Below are 18,863 nucleotides of genomic sequence, written 5' to 3'. Positions count from 1 at the left end.
AACCATCTTAACATGGCATAATCATGAGCCAGTCAAGAAAATATATCACCTCACACCCATTAGGATGGCTACTATCGAAAAAGTCACAGACGTAGAGAACAAACATATGGATACCAAGGGGGAAGGGGGGGGATGAATTGGGAGATTGGGATTGACATATATACACTATTGATACTATGTATACAATAGATAACTAATGAGAACCTACTGTATAGCACAGGAAACTACTCAGTGCTCTGTGGTGACCTAAATGGGAAAGAAATCCAAAAAAGAGGGGATATACGTATATGTATAGCTGATTCACTGTGCTGTACAGTAGAAACTAACACAATATTGTAAAGCAACTATACTCCAATAAAAATTTTAAAAAAACAAAAAGAAAAGAAAAAGTCAGAAAATCACTGTTGGCAAGGATGTGGAGAAATTGGAAAACATGCATTGTTGGTGGGAATATAAAATGGTACAACTGCTAGGGAAAACAGCTCCTTAAAAAATTAAAAACAGACTTAGCACATAATTCAACAATTCTACTTCTGGGTATATAGCCAGAAGAATTGAAAGCAGAGTCTCAAAGAGTTATTTGTACACCCATGTTCATAGTAGAATTATTCACAATAGCCAAAAGGTGGAACCAACCCAAATGTCTACTGATGGATGAAAAAATAAACACAATGTTATATACATATAATGGGATATTATTCAGCCTTAAATAGGAAGGAAATTCCGACATATGCTACAATATGGATGAACCTTGAAGACATCATGCTAAGTGAAATAAGCCAGCGACAGAAAGACACATACTGTATGACTCAACTTACATGAAGGACCTAGAGTAGTCAAATTCAGAGAGACAGAAAGTGGAATTGTGGTTGCCAGAGGCTGGAAGGAAGGCGGAATGGGGAGTTGTTTAACGGGTACAGAGTTTCAGCTGGGGAAGATGAAAAGGTTCTGGAGATGGATGGTGGTGATGGTTGTACAACAGTGTGAATGTATTTAATGCCACTGAACCATACACTTAAAAATGGTTAAAATAGTAAATTTCATGTTACATATATTTCTTCAGAATAAAAAATAAATAAAATATTAGATCAGGAAGTTAGCTTAAAAACAAAAGAAGTATAAAGTGGGGGTAACAGATACCTGATGCTGCCTTCAGTAGACATATTCTCTTATATCCTGTTAAATCATCATTTCCTGTCTGCTCTAGGAGCCAATGAAGCTCTCTGGTGGTGTGCTTTAAATTACTTCAGGCCCACACCTTCCCTTGCCCCTTGTCTGAGAAAGAATTCACTGCTCGCCTGTCCTTCCCCACCCCTCCCTCCTTCCATACATCCTCACCTTTGCGGTAGGGGTCAACAAGAGACATCTAGAACCATTTGGTTGTATGTCCATATAAAATGGTGTTAACAAGTTGTCTTTTATCACCTCGGTAGAAGAACTATGTAGAGGGAAATAAAAGGCGCAGGGAAGGATGATACTGGAAAACTCTAGAACCTTGAGCTGATTTTGCCCCAAAGGCTTTGTATCAAATTATCACGATGATTTCTATGATCAAGAGACAGGTGAAGCCTTCCCAGGAAAAGGAGCTTTAATGTTAAGGGGAGCTTAATGACATTTTAGTTTGCTTTCAGGTAAGAGCTGTCCCTGGGAAATGTGGTTATGTGGGATTCAAGATAGTTTTGGCCCAGGTGGTTTGTTTTTTTTTTTTTTTTTCCTCCTCGTTTCAAAGGAAATTACGCAGACTAAGAGATAACTGAACTGTTTCCTTACCCCTCACCAAACTTACCCCTCACTGAATGTCAGGATTCAAGCCACTGCCGATTTGGGGAGGAAGTTGAACCCCGGACATCATTCTGGCTTTGAGAGCGGTGCCTGTGGTCCACTTCTAAACCTTCTCTAGATACGCTTTCATATTCCATATTGAACAGAGATGAGGGCTCTGTGTTCTTTACACTAGAGCCAGGGCAATCGATGCGCTGGCGTCAAGGGCTACCTCTGCAGACTGAGAGGATGAGACCCCCTCTTGCACACCCACGAAGAGACGCAGAATGTAGTTCTGCTTCGAGAAACATCCTTGAACTAACTCGTCTCTCTCTATCCCTCGAAGCTTCCGCAGGTTCACTCGATCCAACAGCGTGACGACGGCCGTGCAGGCCGACCTGGACTTCCACGATAACCTGGAGAACTCTCTGGAGTCTATAGAGGACAATTCGTGCCCCGGCCCGGTGGCCAGACAGTTCTCCCGGGACGCCAGCACCTCCACGGTCAGCATCCAGGGCTCAGGAAACCACTACCACGCCTGCGCGGCCGACGAGGACTTCGATGCGGATTTCGACCCTTCCATTCTGCCGCCCCCAGACCCCTGGATTGACTCAATCACCGAAGACCCCCTGGAGGCCGTGCAGAGGTCAGTGTGCCACCGGGACGGCCACTGGTTTCTGAAGCTTCTCCAGGCGGAGCGGGACCGCATGGAAGGCTGGTGCCAGCAGATGGAGAGAGAGGAGCGCGAGAACAACCTGCCCGAGGACAGTAAGTGCGGCAGCGCAGCGCCTGCGCACGCGCCCGGGGTCGGGTCCCCGGGGCCGGGGAGGGGATGCTTTCGTAGCGCTGGGCAGGCCCTGCAGGTCCCCACCCCAAACGGGAACGTGTGGAAGAGCTGGGCGATTCGGGCCGAGTCCACACGCCCCTGGTGCCCAGTAAAGACACCCCCCCCACCCCCCGCCAGGCAGCTGTAACACCTTCTCTACCTCTGCCTCCGCGACCTCCACCTCTGGACCAACTTGGGGTGGACTCAGCTTCCAACACGGTTTCTCTTCCCCAAGATGCTCCCGCAGTGGCGCTGCTTCTCAGGGAATGAACAGAAATTCTAACTAGTTTCAAGATCCCCAGATACGCGTGCCTTGGGCATTTATAATCTTCCAGGCGTATTACTTTCATTAACATACAGGATTAAAACAAGGCTGGTCGTGTCTAGGCCTGTAGGCGCCAAGCTTATTGACATCCTTAGACCTGGTTAGCCCACACTTTCCCCCTTAGGTTTTAGGAAGGCAAACCTTCAGCCGCTAAAGCAATTAACCCAATTTAATGGGTTAAAATAAATGATCAAATAAAGGATAGTTAAGTTAAATAAATAACGGAGACCCCGCACACCGTTCTTTTCAGATTTGGCCTTTTAACAACAACGATTCCTTTTTTTTTTTTTTTAATTTATTTATTTATTTATTTTTGGCTGTGTTGGGTCTTCGTTTCTGTGCAAGGGCTTCCCCTAGTTGCGGCAAGCGGGGGCCTCTCTTCATCGCGGTGCGCGGGCCCCTCACCATCGCGACCTCTCTTGCTGCGGAGCACAGGCTCCAGACGCGCAGGCTCAGCGGTTGTGGCTCACGGGCCTAGTTGGCTCTGCAGCATGTGGGATCTTCCCAGACCAGGGCTCAAACCCGTGTCCCCTGCATTGGCAGGCAGACTCTCAACCACTGCGCCACCAGGGAAGCCCCAACGATTCCTATTAACAGTTGACAAAGAAGTTGCCAGATTACTGCAGTCCGGTTGCACATCAACAACAATTTTGAAATTGGAATAGAATTTATAATCAGTGTGTATTTCATTGTTGCGTGTTTATTTCCCTCTGAAAAACGATTATTAAATGAATGGTGGATCTTCCAACCGATGATATTTTTGAATCAGAGAAATTCAGTGGTAGGCATCAAAGCCTGCCTTCATTTTTGTGTGGGAACCACCTGGAAGAGTATTATCATGATGTGGTTTTAGACCTATTTTTAAAATCATTTAACTTTTTATTGTGAACATTTAAAAACACTTGCAAAAGTAGAGAGTTTACTGTAATGAACCCCCATATTCCCATCACCCAGCTCAACTACTGGCTGGTCTCATCTTCCCCGCCTTGTCATCATTTTTGCCAGAGGATCTTAAAGAAACTCCAACGCATCCCGTCACTTCACTATGTATCTCTGATGAGGACTTTATGTATATGTATATAACCATCGTGCATTATCATCCCTAACAAAAACAATAATAATTTCTTAATAATTAGATGGAGAGCTTTCTGTAAATCACGTTCAGTTGACTTACTAAGTGAACCAAACTAATTGTGTCAGGGAGCAGTGAGTTTTCCGTAAAGGAAGTACTTTTGTGAGAATGGAGACTGGTAAATGACAGTTTGCAGGTTGTGGGATTTCTGCTCTGTGTCTTGCTCGCAGCTCTTCTCTGCTTTTTCTTGCTTCTGACCCCTATCCCCTCGCTGACTAACTTCTTTGTTGCCTTTCTGAGCAGGTTAGAAAATCCATCAATGGGTTTCTGTAACGTTCCTTTTGTTCTTGCACATTATGAGTGCAAACAACTTAGCAGTGGAAAAGTAAACCTCCTTGACACTTGACCCAACCGTTGGTGCCACTGCAGGCTCACCCAGGTGTGGATCCACAGGGAGAATATGCTCTGTGCCTAGGTGACAGGGGTGTGAAGAAGCACAGCCCGGCAGCAGTGGGCGGGGGAAGGTTCCAGTAAGAAATTCTTAGCAGTTGCATCTTCTTATTCTCCTTTCCCCGTGGGTATACCCGAAGCCTAGTAGCTTTTCCTGGGAAAAATGCCCATGTCTAAGGAGCAATGGCCTCGGGTGCACAGCTCAACAGGGCAAGCTGTCTTGCAGATTTTAGTTCATTCAATGCATTGATTCGAACTTGTTCTAGCTTCCCTGCTTGGCTTCCAATAAGACCTGGGGAAGCTGCTCATCTGGTGTTTTCTTTTAATCTGATGCTTTCTTCCCATCTGAGACTAGATCTACTTCTCTCAACCCAGCTTTATAATGATGCATGAGGATAGCCATTGTATAAATATTTAGAAAAATCTTCCTTAACACTTAAGGAGCTATGAAAACAAGTCAATGTATTTTGATACAAGCACATATATTTGAAAGGTGAAAATCTTGTTAGAAAATCAGGTTCTCATCCTGTGTTTGAGATGAAAGAGAAGCATATTTGTATCTTGAACATGAAGGAACTGCTCATTCATTCACTGTTTCAGAATTTTACTTCAGATGTTATTTGAAATATTGATTTATAAATAGGACTTATAAACCTATTCCATATGAAGGTATTTTGTTATAACAAGATTTGTTCTAATAATAATTTGCTGTCTTTGTACACAAAGGTGCCGCTGTCCCACCATGAATAAGCTGTCTTCTTAAGGACGTTGTCTTTAGAGTAGTGATAAATTTTCTCAGATCTGCCTCTGTTTTACGAGGTTGCTGCCTGAGGGCGGTAGGGGGGTGTGAAGGTCATGGCTGCAGAACAGACAAAGATAACTTAGAGTGGGAGTATTTTTGGTGCTTTGCTTAAAGTATTCAACTGAGTAAATTAATCTTAGATGACAAGTATGCAATGAGACCCGCTGCACTGGGGAGTGAGTCTCCCTCTGTAGTTTGAAACGTATTTCGATATCAGAGCCCCTTTTTTCTAAGTTAAAAAAAAAAAATTACACACAACACCAATAAATATAATAGGAAGAACGGTGAAGCTCTTTGGTGAGGGCCTGGAGTCCTATCTCCTCAGCCTCTGCCACTCTCTGGACAGAGGTCCCTAGGAACCCTCCCTGCCACCAAAAAAATCCCAGTATTCCTAGAATACAGTTTGAAAGCCAACGGTCTATAGTGAAAAGTCCAACTTACTAATTTTTTTAAATACAATTTTATAACTTTAGATCAAACAGCTGACACAAAGATTAGAGGTAAATGCCTTTCCTACATGGTTTTTTAAATGTACAAAACTGATTCAGATTAGAAACATCTATTCGTGTAAGCCTATCTAACCTACAAAAATGGCTCTTCCTTCAAGTCTCAGCTTGGGCCTCACCTTCTAGAAGTCTTTGCAGAATGCATCCCTTCAGGCTGAATTGGGTGTGCCTCCCTGGTGCTTCTGTAATAGCCTGCACATTTGTCTAGCAGGTATTTCCAACTTTATTTGATGATAATCTATGTATCTCTCTCCTCCACTGAAAAGTGAGGTCTGAGGACAGAAATTACTCTTGTCTCATTCATCTTCATATCTGCTGCCCCTCTGACGGTTCTTGGCACAGAGTAGGGGATCAGTGAATATGTATTTGAGTCCTGGGACTATCTTGGAAATACTGTTTTACAAAAGTATTTTCCTTGGCAAAACCTTTCTTCCTAAGTAGTTACAAAATATTCAACAGGTAGCTCGCCGGCTATTGTTGCCAAAAGCTGGAAGGGGCGGTCCCTTGCGAGGTAGGGAGCCCTGCCGATCAGAACAGAGATTTGGCAGGGACATGAGCACCTGCCACAGAAAGGCTAGAAAGGACTTGTGTGTCGGTCAGCTGCATGGGCTAGATGAACCCGTGTGTCCCTTCCAGCTCTTGGGGCGCGATTCCATCCCAGAAGCACTTGAAAGCTTTCTCTATCTTTCATGCCCTGGATGGTACAAAACAGAAGCTTCCACCCACTAGCATTCCAGAATTCTAAACAGCGCGGAGGTACACACACATGCCCGGTCAAAGAGTCGCCAATTTCAAATGAGGCAAATGGAAATCAGTGAGGATCTGATCAGAAAGCTGGGAGGAAGGGAGAATATAAACCCGTGAACGAACACCCATCTTGTCCTCACAATCCCCTGGGCCATGGGCTATAGGCTTTGACAGGTGTTGTTTTATTTGGCCTCAGAACAGCTCTCTGGCAGTCTCTCGTCCAAGGTCACAGAACACAGAAGCGCCTGATGGAATAGATACAACACGAATAACATTTGACAAGATAATGATACTTTGTGTGTGCTTGGCTGCTCTAAAGCTCTGCATACATATCTGTCCCTGCTTCCTTGGCAACCGCAGTCCTGTTCTGATAAGTGGGCCTGGGGTTGCAGAGGGCCTTTGTTTTTACTAATTCTCTCATTTAACCTTCGCTTTTTTTATAAGGGGGGGGCGGGTGGTAAGGAAGAGGGGACAATCCCGTTTGGCAGGCATAGCCAATGTCTGAGTAACCAGCTTAAAAAAAAAAAAAATCTGTGTACACGCAGAAAAATAGCTTTGATAAATGGGTCAAACGCAGATCTGTCTCTTGGCTAGGCCACCTTATGTGTCCTTTGGGTCCTAGATAGGAAGTTCTCTCTTTAGGGTACATGACGACGGTGGCTCCGTGACAGATCCCTCCCAAGAGAGCTGGTCTTCATCCTCGGTAGGGAAAGATAAGCAGGATAGGGTGGAAGAAAGGAATGAGTCTAACCACACCTGCTTAATTTATTTCGTGGGGCCCCGGAATTATTCCAAATTTTAAATATTTTTAAACGTTTGGTGACTGTGCTTAATGCCTCTGAACGGCCCACTTAAAAACGGTTAAAATGGTAGATCTTACGTACATTTTACCACACACACAAAAATATCCACCCCCACTGCCCCCCCCAAAAAGTCTGCAGCAGCTGAAGGTAGATGGGTCGGGCTTGCTATCTTCACGTCCAGAGTTATTCATCATGCTTATAAGAATGTGAGGTATTTTGTTAAATATTTTCCTGAATTCAAAATACAACATGTCCACTGGCAAGGGTGGGGCGAGAAGTTAGGAAGAGAACTCATCTGCTACATGGGAACCTGAGGTTCAGATCTGGGGCATGGGGTGGCTGCCATCACCTTTCTCTATCACAGAGTTGAAGAAAAAAAAAAAAGCCATCCAGTCTTCAGGAATTATTCAGTGATCACTTATTTTATGCTGCAATCATCCTGATTCTGACTGCTGCTTCCTAGGGATCTTGTTTGTGGCCTTCCAGGACTGGAAAACATTGCTTTCCCCAAAACTGGACAAAGTGCTCCAGGAAGCACAGAGAGGAAACAAGCACTCACAGTCACCCGGTCACCTCCAGCCAGCTTTCCAAAAGTGCATCTATAAATTCTTTGGGTGTGTGGGTCTATTGTTTTCCCTGCTAAAATAAAAGCAGCGCGAGGACTTTAGTTCTTGGGTGAAACCTTCCTCCCTAACAGTCGATGGTAGGTTTTTGGCTCGATAACAGAAGAAGGGAAATCTGCAGTGAGCGAGGTTTCCTCGCGGCTGCGGCAGCTGACAGAACGTTCCCGCAGCTCTCGAAGTAAACCGATCCGAGCTTGTCTCAGACAATGGGGCCTTGTGTGAAACAGCTGTCTCGGGGAGATGGCTCGGTGCTGTTGGCCGGGGCCTGCCTGTTACAGAGATCCGTCTGGTATTATCTGACTGGGACGAAACGCCCAGATGGAGCGCAGGGCTCCCACCAGGAATGCGGTCCAGCACTGACGGCTCGAAACACGGGCTCGGGTTTCAGTGGCCCCAGGATGAAATACTGGTTGATTGTGCTTGGAAATCTAGCAGTGCCTCCTGAATTGTGGACAACTTATTTGTGGAATTTTCAGGCTTTATCTGAAACGAACTGATAAACCCAAAGCGTGTGCGGGATGGAGGCAGATTAATTCCACTTTAATTTTGCCTGGTAATAGCATCCCCGTTAGTGAAACTTGGCCTTGAGTCCCCCAGAAGGCCTGGGAGCCTTGGCAGCGAACATGGGGCTGGTAACGAAACCCGAAATGGGGTTTGCCCGGTTTCAGGTTGAGTTATGGAAAGCTGTGCACAGTCATTGCTGCGACCGTTGATGGGTGCCATGCCCAGGCTGGCTCTGCCCAGGGTCTCTGCAGCCTGAGGACTGGTGGGTGGGTGGCAGGCCGACGAGCGCTCTGTGATTTCCTCAGCTCAGTTGCCTCAAGCCTTGTGTGCTTCTAAGCGGGGCAAGGTGGGTCCATCCTAGCTCCTTCCTGTTTTATTCTCATCTTTCTTTTGCAATGACCCTCAAAAGGTCCCTCCCCACCCCCGCGCCCCAAGACACACACACGCACACACACACACACACATGCACGCACACTGCATAGTCTCTTTTTTAAGGTCTGGCCAACCTGAAATTAGTGACCAGGAAGTGGCAGGAATGAAAAGAAAACTGTGTGCAATGTGCCTTATGTTTAACCTTCTAGAACGCTGGCTGCATTTTGCTTTGCACAGCACTGGGCACAAGGAGAAAGGTGTTGGTGCTGGAAGGTCATTTCCGAGCATCCCTTCTATGGGTGTGTTTCACTGGGAGTGGTCTGAGGCTGAGGGGCGCGGAGGCGTGGAGAGGTGAAGATGGGCAGAGGGAAGGCAGGATGCCTGGAAGCAGCTCTCCAGGTCCCTGGGCCAGTGCTGTTCCCATTATTCCAGACACTTCTGCGTTGCAGAGAGGCAGAGATTGCAGAGAGAGGGCCTGACTCATGGAGCATGGTCCCCGATCGCTTTCTCTAACAATAACCAACAATTTCTGTGAAAGATAATTGCAATGGCCTTCAAATGCAGTATTTAGTCCTTCCATATTCCCAAGGGAAATGTTAACTCATTTCATCTCATTCAGCTTTCAAAGGTTCAAAAACTGTATTTATCTATGTGATGTAGATGCTGTTACTATTTCATGGCTGATGTAAATGGAGATGTGGATCGAAGCGTAACCATCTTTTATGAGTGAGACTCCTGGAGTAGGGACTGGGGAAAAACAATTAGCTGAATTTTTGAAAACTTGCTCTTCACAAACAAAATAATGTTTCCCCCATGGTTTAGCCCCGTGGAAGCTCTGGTTTTAGTCCGTGGGATAATTTCTACTTGAGAATTCTATTCTTTATTCATTAGCTTTTAATAAATTCATAAATTCATCATTCTTTGTTCATTTAAGTTTTGGCTCCTTTAAGGGAAAAAGAAAAGTGCTCTTGTTACATTCAGAGCAGCCCTTGTCAGCCAGGAGTGAAACAGATCCATGTTTTCTGTGGAGACCTTTTTATTGACAACAGCTCTGGATCACAAATGTGTTTGAGAAGCAGCTGGGCAGTTGGTTGGAGAAATTCTTTTCCACGAGGACAAACTCGTGAATAAAAATGTCTCCACTTGGATAATCCTGACTTGAAATCACACAGATTTGGTCTGACAAATTCACATGACTTTGGAGTAAGTGGGCGGATCCACTTTTTAAAAAATTCCTTTTTCCTCCTCATTCCTAAAGTCTACGACATTCCCCCGGGGTGGGGGGAGGGAGGCCAGGTAAGTAAAAAGTCAAAAGTTGAGGATAAGGAGGTTTAATTCACCCACAAACTCGTTCAACTTTTCCCAAATGGCTTGGTTCTTCCAGCCTGAGTCAGCACAACTAGTATTATAAACAGAAAACCAAGAGGAAGAATAGCCCCACCAAGACTATCTTAGCTAATTAATCAGTCAAGACTGTAAGGAAAAAGTGGTGCTAGGCACGGTAAAACCTTAAAGAAGCAGAATCTTAGGCCTGGAATCTTGCCGTTAATTAATTTTTCTGGTTAACATAGAGTTTATTGATGAGTCAGTTCACTTCGAAACTTCTTCCAACAGGATAATTGCGAGTTACATCAGCACAGTCTATGCCATGCCTGCTTATAAAGTCAGACATATAAATAGATGGTGCTGGAAAGAATGCGGAGAGGGCAGAGACAGAGCTGTGCACGGGAATTTGAGGAGCAAAGCGAGGGAGAGGTGAAAGGGGATAGGCCTTTCTGGAGGATGCACACCTGCGCACAGGGGGCAGGGCCAGTGTGGGGGTGGGGCCAGTGTGGGGCGGGGCCAGTGTGGGAGCCAAAGCAGGAGGCACCCCAGCTCAGTGTTTAGCCTGAGCAAAGGCACTGCGGAGAGACCAGCTTTTGGATTTGGGAAACTGAGGGCCCAGGGCACTGAGGGAGTGGGCAGAGGTGAGGCTGGACAGGTGGGCCATTGAAGGGAGTTTCCCGCTTATCCCAGGGATGATAGGGGAGCATGGAAAAGTTTTAAGCGTGAGAATTATATGAGATAAGAAGACCCTACAGTTAATAGGACCAAACCTCCCAATTGGCAATGGAGGGAGAACATTCATGCTGTGGAAGGAGTGATGGTGCCTTGTAGCCCTAATCGTAAGCAACCAGGGACTCCTGAGAGGAATGTGGATGTGGGGAGACAAGAGGTGTCCAGCGGTTGCTCAGACATGCTGCACGAAGGGTTGGTATACACCAGAGTTACAAATTTGAGCAAAATAAACCTTTTTTACAGAATAGCTGAACCCAGGAGCATGGATGGGATCACTCGAGGGGACTGAGGGAAGGGGGCTCAGGACCGAGTTTTGTGTTCAACATTCTCGAGGTGGTGGGAAGAAGAGGAAAACGAGGTCAGGGCCAGAGAGCACTGTGGGCGCCCAAGGGGCTGAGATTCCTTTGTGCCAAACGCAGAGGTCCAGGAGGGGGCAGGGGAGGGGAGAGCCAGACCGCAGGGAGGGGGGACCACTGGGAGCTGAGAATGTAGAGAGAGCAAAGGAGTCTGCCCTTCGGAGAATCCAGCGTTTAAGGGAATGTATTGGTAAGCTCCGGCTGCCGTAACAAAGTACCACCCATGGCCTCAGCAAGAGAAATTTCTTTTCTCACAGCTTTGTAGCCTAGAAGGCTGAGCTCAAGGTGCCCGTTTGTCCCTAGGCCTCTCCCCTTGGCTTGGTCTTCCCTCTGTGTGTATCTACATCCTGATCCCATCGTCTTATAAGGACACCAGTTATGTTGGGTGAGGACTCACCCTAATGACCTCGCTTTAACTTAATTACCGATGTAAAGGCCCTGGTCCAAATACAGTCACGGTCGGAGGTCCTGGAGGTCAGGACTTCAACAGATGAATCTGGGGAGGACACAATTCAGCCCATAACAGGGGAGAAGAGGAATTTTATTTTAGCTAGAGGGGATCACGAGATGGGGGAGGATTTTCCCCTTAGAATGGGAGAGACTTGAGAATGCTGGCAGCCCTCTCAAGTAAGGCTGCAGAGAAGGGCAGAGGTGGCAGAGAGGGAGTAGGTTCTCCGAGCAGCCAGGAGGGAGGCGGGCCAAGGACACAGGTAGATGGGAAGGGTGGGCGTAGAGAGCTGTTTAGGATGGGGGCAGTTATCGGTCGCGGGCTGATTCCGTTAGGAAGCAATGGCAGGAACTCCAGGCACCTGACGTCTCTGATGCCGGCCACGTCACTGCTCGCCCATCACTCGTTAGAGCTTTAGGGAACTGCGTGGGGGGCAAGTGTCAGGAGAGGACAGAGCACTGAGAGTGTTCATGCCTGATCCCGCTGTTTACTTCGTCTCATAGGAGGCAAAGTTATGGTTGAAGATGAGGTAGCAAGGGTCTAGTTGTGAGTGAATGAGAGTCAGAAAAGGAGGGTCAGGGAGGGAGGTGACCAAGACCATCTTGAAGGACTAATGAACGGCTGCAAGAGACGGGCTGAGTTTGGAGCCCATGGGTTTGAATGGCTCTAAACCACATGGCAAAACACAGCTCACAGAGCATCGGGTGGGCCCAGCGCCCTGCAGGCCAGATGTGTCTGGCCTACTCTGCACCTGAAGATGGACCTTGTTTTGCTGGAGCATCTGTGGCTCCCGGGGAGGGTCTGACCCTTGATTCTGCAGCGAGTCTGTTTTCTGCACAGACTCCGGCAGGATGGTCTAGGCGTCCAGCCTTGGTTAAGGTCCTGTCTTCTCCGTGTGTCTCTGTCATCCAGCAGCCAGTTGGCCACTGTTCTAGCTCTGTTAGGTGGGGAGCTATGCCAGACTCTACAGATAGGCACGAAAATCTGGGGCCCTGAAGAATTATTGTGGATTCCTTATGCACACAGACCAAAGGCATGATTCACCCACGCATTGACGCTTATCTAAGTCTGCCTGCATGAAAGCCACCAAAAAAAGAGGACATTCAGTCAGCTCACGCTGTTGGGGAGAGACAATGGAGCGTGAAGATTAGCAGGAGAAATAATTCCCTGTTTGGGATCATGTCACCTTTTAGTTTCCCAGGTGAATGACCAAGAGCTAAAGAATGTCGATAGGATATAGGAGTTATAATTCCTGCTACATCCTAACAATTTTCATATATGATTTCATTAAATAATCAGCAATCCTATGAAGATAGTATTATGATCGCTTGACAGACAAAGAAAACAGAGTCTGAGAGTACAATAAATTCTCCCAAGATCCGCAGCTGATAAGTGGTATTTCTGACTCCAGTGCCTATTCTCTTCCTGGTATGTTACCCAGAGAGGAAGTTAGACAGGAAAGGAAGCAGACCAGGTGAATTAGGTGTAGGCGGCAGGGCCTGGGACATGTTCCACCCAGCCTGCCCACTGTAGAAGCTTCACCACTGGTGGGACAGCCAGACGGACTCCTTTGTATTGATAAGTAGTGTCCAGGTTGAAGATATAAAAAATATGTCTGTTCTGCTCTGTTTCTGAGGCCTAACATGCTGATGGTGGAGCCGGCATAGTCTGTAAGAAATGGAAGCAGTCAAAGCAACCAGTACTTCTGGCTTGTCAGCTCTAGAGGCCTAACCCTTCCTGGAACATTCAATGCGTATGTTAGTTATGCTTAAGGATATTTTTTTCAGACAAAGGGTCACACATATTTATTCCTGAACCAACCTACTCACGCAGAAATGTAGAAACAAAGAAAAAAAATCATTTTCCCAGTAAAACACATCCAACTGTCTAGATAGTGGGGATGTTTTCAGCTTGACATGGTAAGATGCTGGTGCCTTTGATACAGTATAAATATGTGCGTCATCTCCCATGCGGGTCCTTGTAGACCCAGCTCAGTCTCATCCAGTGTCTCCGATTGGAGCTGGACCAGATTTTATTACCAGTTTTTATCCAAATCCACTGGGGAAGGGGATGATTCTGCTTTTGTTTCATGGCCAGGAATCCCTTGATCCTGAAAGTCTTGTGACAAACAGATTCAACCACACAGATCGTGATGGCAGAGATAGGGAGCTAGGCCTATGGATATACAATAAGGGTTTTGACTCAGCAAAAAGTCAGACACGTCCCCAGAGGAGATGGCCTTTGTTTTACTCAGCTACCACTGAACACTTGAGAGAAATTGTTCATTCCCTTCACTCCTGTGCCTTTTATACCACCTCCTTGTTCCCCAAATAAAAATGGTACTCTGTGGGGGTCAGTGGGAAGGAGGAGGTGTGCTCTTTTCTAGATGTCTGGGTTTTTGATTGAATGTAGCGAGGAAATTTTAAATCGTAGTTTTCATAAAAGACTATTTTGTCTTTCTCTGCTTCTCATTACGATGCATAGTCTTTCAAAGAAAAACCAAAACTTGAACCTTACACCCGCCATCTCTTTCAAGTGATCCCTGGTTCCTGCATTCTTTTCATGACTGAGATTTCTTTGTGCGACAATCATTTTCGGTAGACGTGCTTTGCCCTCCTGCCCTGATGTAGGACAGGGATCAGGCTTGCCAAACTTCTGCAAATTCCCCCACTGACTGGTTACAGCTGCCCCCCTTCTCTCCACTGGCCGTGGCTAGAAAGTGTGGATAAAGGAAAGAAATCACCCTCAGAGGCCTTCAGTTGAGTAGATTCAGAACCAATTCTCAGTAAGTGTTGAGGGAAAAGGGCACAGCTGGACCAGGGCCCCAGGGAAGGCACTTCATACTTTGAGCCCAGCTTTTCTCAACTAAAATGATGACATTGGCCCTGCCCCACGGGGTCCTGTGAGGATCACATTAGATATGCGTGTGAAAGTGCTTTGAAATACAAGGTAATAGTAATATAAATAGGCAGGTTTTTGCAAAAACTGAACAGTGATGGCCTTTCCGATCTTCCTGGCTTTGTGTGGTGAACTAACCCAGGCCTGTCCTCTCTGCTATGATCCCCCAGAGCCACGCATTCATCGTGGGATGAGAGGTCTCTAGGCTTATAAGTGGGGGAGTTAATAAAGAGATGCCCACTTCTTACGTAGAAGGAATTCAGTTCAACAGCGTTTTGGGTTGTTGTTCTGTAGTCCCACTGGGGGGTAGACTAACACAGGAGCTGGGAGGAAAGGAAAGGGAGAAAGGAACCTAAAAAATTCACCATCAGGGTTCTTTTAGGCATGCAGGGAAACCAGGCTTCCCTACATGCAAAGAGCGGCAAAGCAAGACAAGGCCTATTCTGTGATTACATGTGATACAAATAGATGGAATAAATCATGGTTAAATGGCATGCCTGGGGTGATACAGCAGAGATTATTATTCTGGAAGAGGCAGGGAATGGGCCCTGAGGGAAATGGATGGTAAAAACTATTAACTACATTTGGATGGAACAATCTGGAAAGACTGTGTGGACCAGAGTGTGAGAAAAAACCAACTAAAGGAAACCCTAGGGGCACATCTTCCTCCTGGATGGACAGAGCCTTAAACTGCCCATTCTAGGCCGTGGGGTCTCAGCTGTGCTAGAGGGGTCACCCCAATCTAACACTCTCCTTTGCTCTCAAGAAGGCCCTTAGCTGTCACCTTTCTAGGACCAAAGGAGACACCTTCATAAACTCAGGGGTGGGACTGGGATGTTGGTTGTCTGGTCTAGTGGTTTCCTTTAGGGAGGGAGGCAACGGGGACAGAAGTAGAGAACAAATACTTTATCCGTAGGGCTTCCTTTCACTGGAGAGGGAGAGAGGGGAAAAAAAGAAAGAAGAAGAAGGTCAGAAGCAAATTTGAAAAAAATTAACATTTGATCCTTTGAGGGAGAGCACATCCATGGATGTTTGCTCTCTTGCCCTTTTTGTACTTTCATGTATTTTAACTTTTTTCCAAAATAAAAAACAGTGACATTTTCAAATGATGATTACTGTAACAGTTTAGTCCAGAGCCAATTTCATATTGCAACTGATACCAACACAAACCACTTTTGTTGTTGTTGTTCTTTGCTTATTTTCCTTTTTTAAGGAGAGAGGCCAAGAGAACTGAAAGTTCTCTGATCACCATTTAAAGAATTCACTGTCCTTTGGCCCAATCATACTTCGTCCCATCCATCCCAATCCAAGTGATCTAGCAGATCCCAAACACGTATAGCTATGTTTGTATTTCTGACGTCCATCTCCCCCACGTCCCCTCACCAGAATGGAATCCACAAAGGCAAGACTTTGTCCTCATCACCATGTCACATCCATGCAGCACAGCCTGGCACACCGTATGCCCTTATTCAATATTTGCTGAGTAAATGAATGAATTCCCAGAACCCACAGGGACTGTCCCTGCACCAGCTTTTGTGTAGACCCCACAAGTCCTTTCAGGCTCCTTTGACTTTTTTGGCCTTGGCTTTGAGGGCCAACCCAGCCCCTGCGAAGTTAATTGCCACCACGTACAGTAAAATAGTGAGATGCAAGGCTAACACCTTGGGAAGATGTCCTGTACCTAGGCCTCTTCTGGAACTTTCTTTCACCAGGTTGGGCTGTTATATGCATAGGAAAGGCCCACAGGGGCAGCCTGAATATCTCATTTACTCTTGCTCCCTTATCCTTCTTTTCCTAGCATCCCTGAGAGTACTTTTCTTTCCACCCTGCTGAAGTCTGGTGTGGAACATTTTAGAGTAGTTTCAAAATGACATTCAGATTCTTCTTTCTTCTTAATCTCATTTCTTTTTTTTAAAATTTATTTATTTATTTATTTATTTATTTATTTATTTTTGGCTGAGTTGGGTCTTTGTTGCTGCGCGTGGGCTTTCTCTAGTTGCGGCGAGCGGGGGCTACTCTTCCTTGCAGTGCGCGGGCTTCTCATTGCGGTGGCTTCTCTTGTTGCGGAGCAGGGGCTCTAGGCGTGCGGGCTTCAGTAGTTGCAGCACATGGGCTCAGTAGCTGTGGCTCGCGGGCTCTAGAGCACAGGCTCAGTAGTTGTGGTGCACGGGCTTAGTTTTTCTGCGGCATGTGGGATCTTCCCGGACCATGGCTCGAACCCGAATCGGCACTTAACCACTGCACCACCAGGGAAGCCCTTTATCTCATTTCTTTACCAACCTTCAGCCTTTTTTTATTTTTCTACTTTTTACCTCCATTGGAGTTTACCATTTACTTTGTTTTTTTACTTCCTCAAAGCCTATGTAACAAATATGAATTTTACCTTCAGAAGAAAAGAGTTATTTCACCTACCAAGTGAGTGTCTAATGGAAAAACTAAACTAAAAAAAACTGTATTAGAGCTTTCTTAAGATCAAAGTGAGTTTTTAGTTCTCTGGAAAAGTAGGTGTGGAGGGCAAGGAAGTAGGGGTAATTGTCTGCTTGTCCCAAGCCCTCCTGGTTCATGGAGGCAAATCCTCATCTCCCCACCCTGGGCCTAGGAAAGGTCATCTCTCGGACACTAGAAATGCAAGTAATCCTGGAGCCAGCAGAGAATTTCCATTCAAGGAATGTGATGGTAAAAACCTGAAAAACAGAAGGGCCCCAACTCCATTCCCGGTGTTTTTGCTCTCACCAGACCATGCTGAGTGAAGATGTCCCTTGCTTAACTTCCAAGAAGACATCCGAGTTAGCCCCTACCTACATGGTTGGGTGTTGCCCAAATGACTGTTTGGAGCAGGGCTTTCCCCTCATTTGAGAATCACTGTCTTATTCAGCTCATCTTGTTATGCGGTCCATTACGGAGCTCAGGTATCTGGGTGTCATTGAGAACCATTAGCTCAAACTGTTGAGATGTATCCGGATACCTCAAGTTTCTCTCACAGTCCCCAGGAGCTGTGCAATCCCAGGCAGCCGATTGGAGACCTGGGTTCTAGTTCTAAGCTTTTAGGAATCATTCTGAGATTTGCTGGTGTCACAGTCCTGCCCTTCAGCAAGATCATTCAGAGAGGTCTCCAGAAACCTCAGGGTTTGCCTAAAGCCGTGTGTTCACTTAGGAAGTGCCCCTTCCGCCCTGTCTCTCACTGATCTGGGACAGGTCCTCCAAAGCACATACCTGTCCCAGACAACCAAGGGTACTGGTTGCCTGTGAATAATCCAGACTTTGTTTTTGTTTTTTTTCTCTCTTCTCTTCTGGGCAGAGCAAGTGTGGGGCCCACAGTCGCACACCCACAGAGGAAGTGTGGAGTCCTGGTCCTCAATAATAAACATTTATTGAGCACTTGCTGTATAATCAGATGCAGTCCTAAGCAATTCACACACATTGCCGCTTTTAACCTTCACAACAACCCTGCCAGTAAGTAGGTACCCTTAGCCCCATTTTACATATAAGAAAACAGAGATTAGGTGACTTGTCCAGGGCAGTGGCTAGGAAGTGTTCCAGCAAGGATCCTTGGCCAGTCAGGGCCAGTACTCTTAACTTCTGTGGTGCCCCGTGCTGTCTTTTCTGCTTTGGGGTGTTGAGAAAAGGAGGGAGACCTCACACAAGTGATTGATCTGTTAAAGAGGAAAAAGTAATCATCCCAAAAGATTTTACAAGCAGATTGAAAAAAAGTCAACTCCTAGGCCTGAAAAATTGCTGCCTGGTGGCTCTCAAGGGGGACCCCCGCTATCCCTGGGGAGGTAATCTCTGCACTTCAGCTCTGGTGTGACTGGTGACTTCTAGAGTTCAGAGATGCCCTGGTCACATGTGCGGGAAGGCTGAAATATTTGGGCAGTGCCCAGGGGGTGGGCAGCCGAGATCGTTATCCAGCCTGGCAGCCTTAAACAGAGGAGCAGATGACTAGAAACCCCAAAATGAAGTTGCTTTTCGTTGTCTTCTCAGTCTTTGTGGGGAATGAGATCAGGAAAGGGAGATCTAATTCCACTCCGAGTCTCAGGCTCGGTAAATTCAGAATGAAACTACAGCAGCAAAAACATTGCTTCAGTCCCATAAAATCTCTCCCTGTGAAGATCTCCAAGTGGGCAAGCCCCCCTCGGAGGCGCTCCCGCTCTGGCTTTCTCTGTGGGCGCTGTCTCCCCTTCCTTCCTGCCCGGTGCCCAGTGCCGGGTGGCCGGGCTCCAGCCGCGCAGCTGCCGGGACCCCACCGGCGTAGGGAGCGCCTCTGGGATAACGCGGAGCTCGGGATGCTCGGGATGCTGGGCCAGAGGCTCCT

The 18,863-nt window shown here is 46.5% G+C and overlaps 1 protein-coding gene across 4 annotated transcripts in view; it reads left to right on the top strand.

The window, feature by feature from the left end:
• The window catches only part of DLGAP1 (DLG associated protein 1), an 871,245-nt gene that overhangs the window by 844,106 nt on the left and 8,276 nt on the right, over positions 1-18,863 (top strand). For all 4 annotated transcript variants that reach the window (XM_061168915.1, XM_061168917.1, XM_061168916.1 and 1 more), the window contains one exon: positions 2,108-2,529. In XM_061168915.1, the coding sequence (XP_061024898.1) occupies positions 2,108-2,529 (422 nt within the window). The remainder of the gene's footprint in view (positions 1-2,107; positions 2,530-18,863) is intronic.

The sequence above is a fragment of the Eubalaena glacialis genome, chromosome 15, assembly GCF_028564815.1.
Source record: "Eubalaena glacialis isolate mEubGla1 chromosome 15, mEubGla1.1.hap2.+ XY, whole genome shotgun sequence".
NCBI lineage: Eukaryota > Metazoa > Chordata > Mammalia > Artiodactyla > Balaenidae > Eubalaena > Eubalaena glacialis.
The sequence above is the reverse complement of the archived record's forward strand: the minus strand, read 5'-3'. Positions and strand labels throughout refer to the sequence as shown.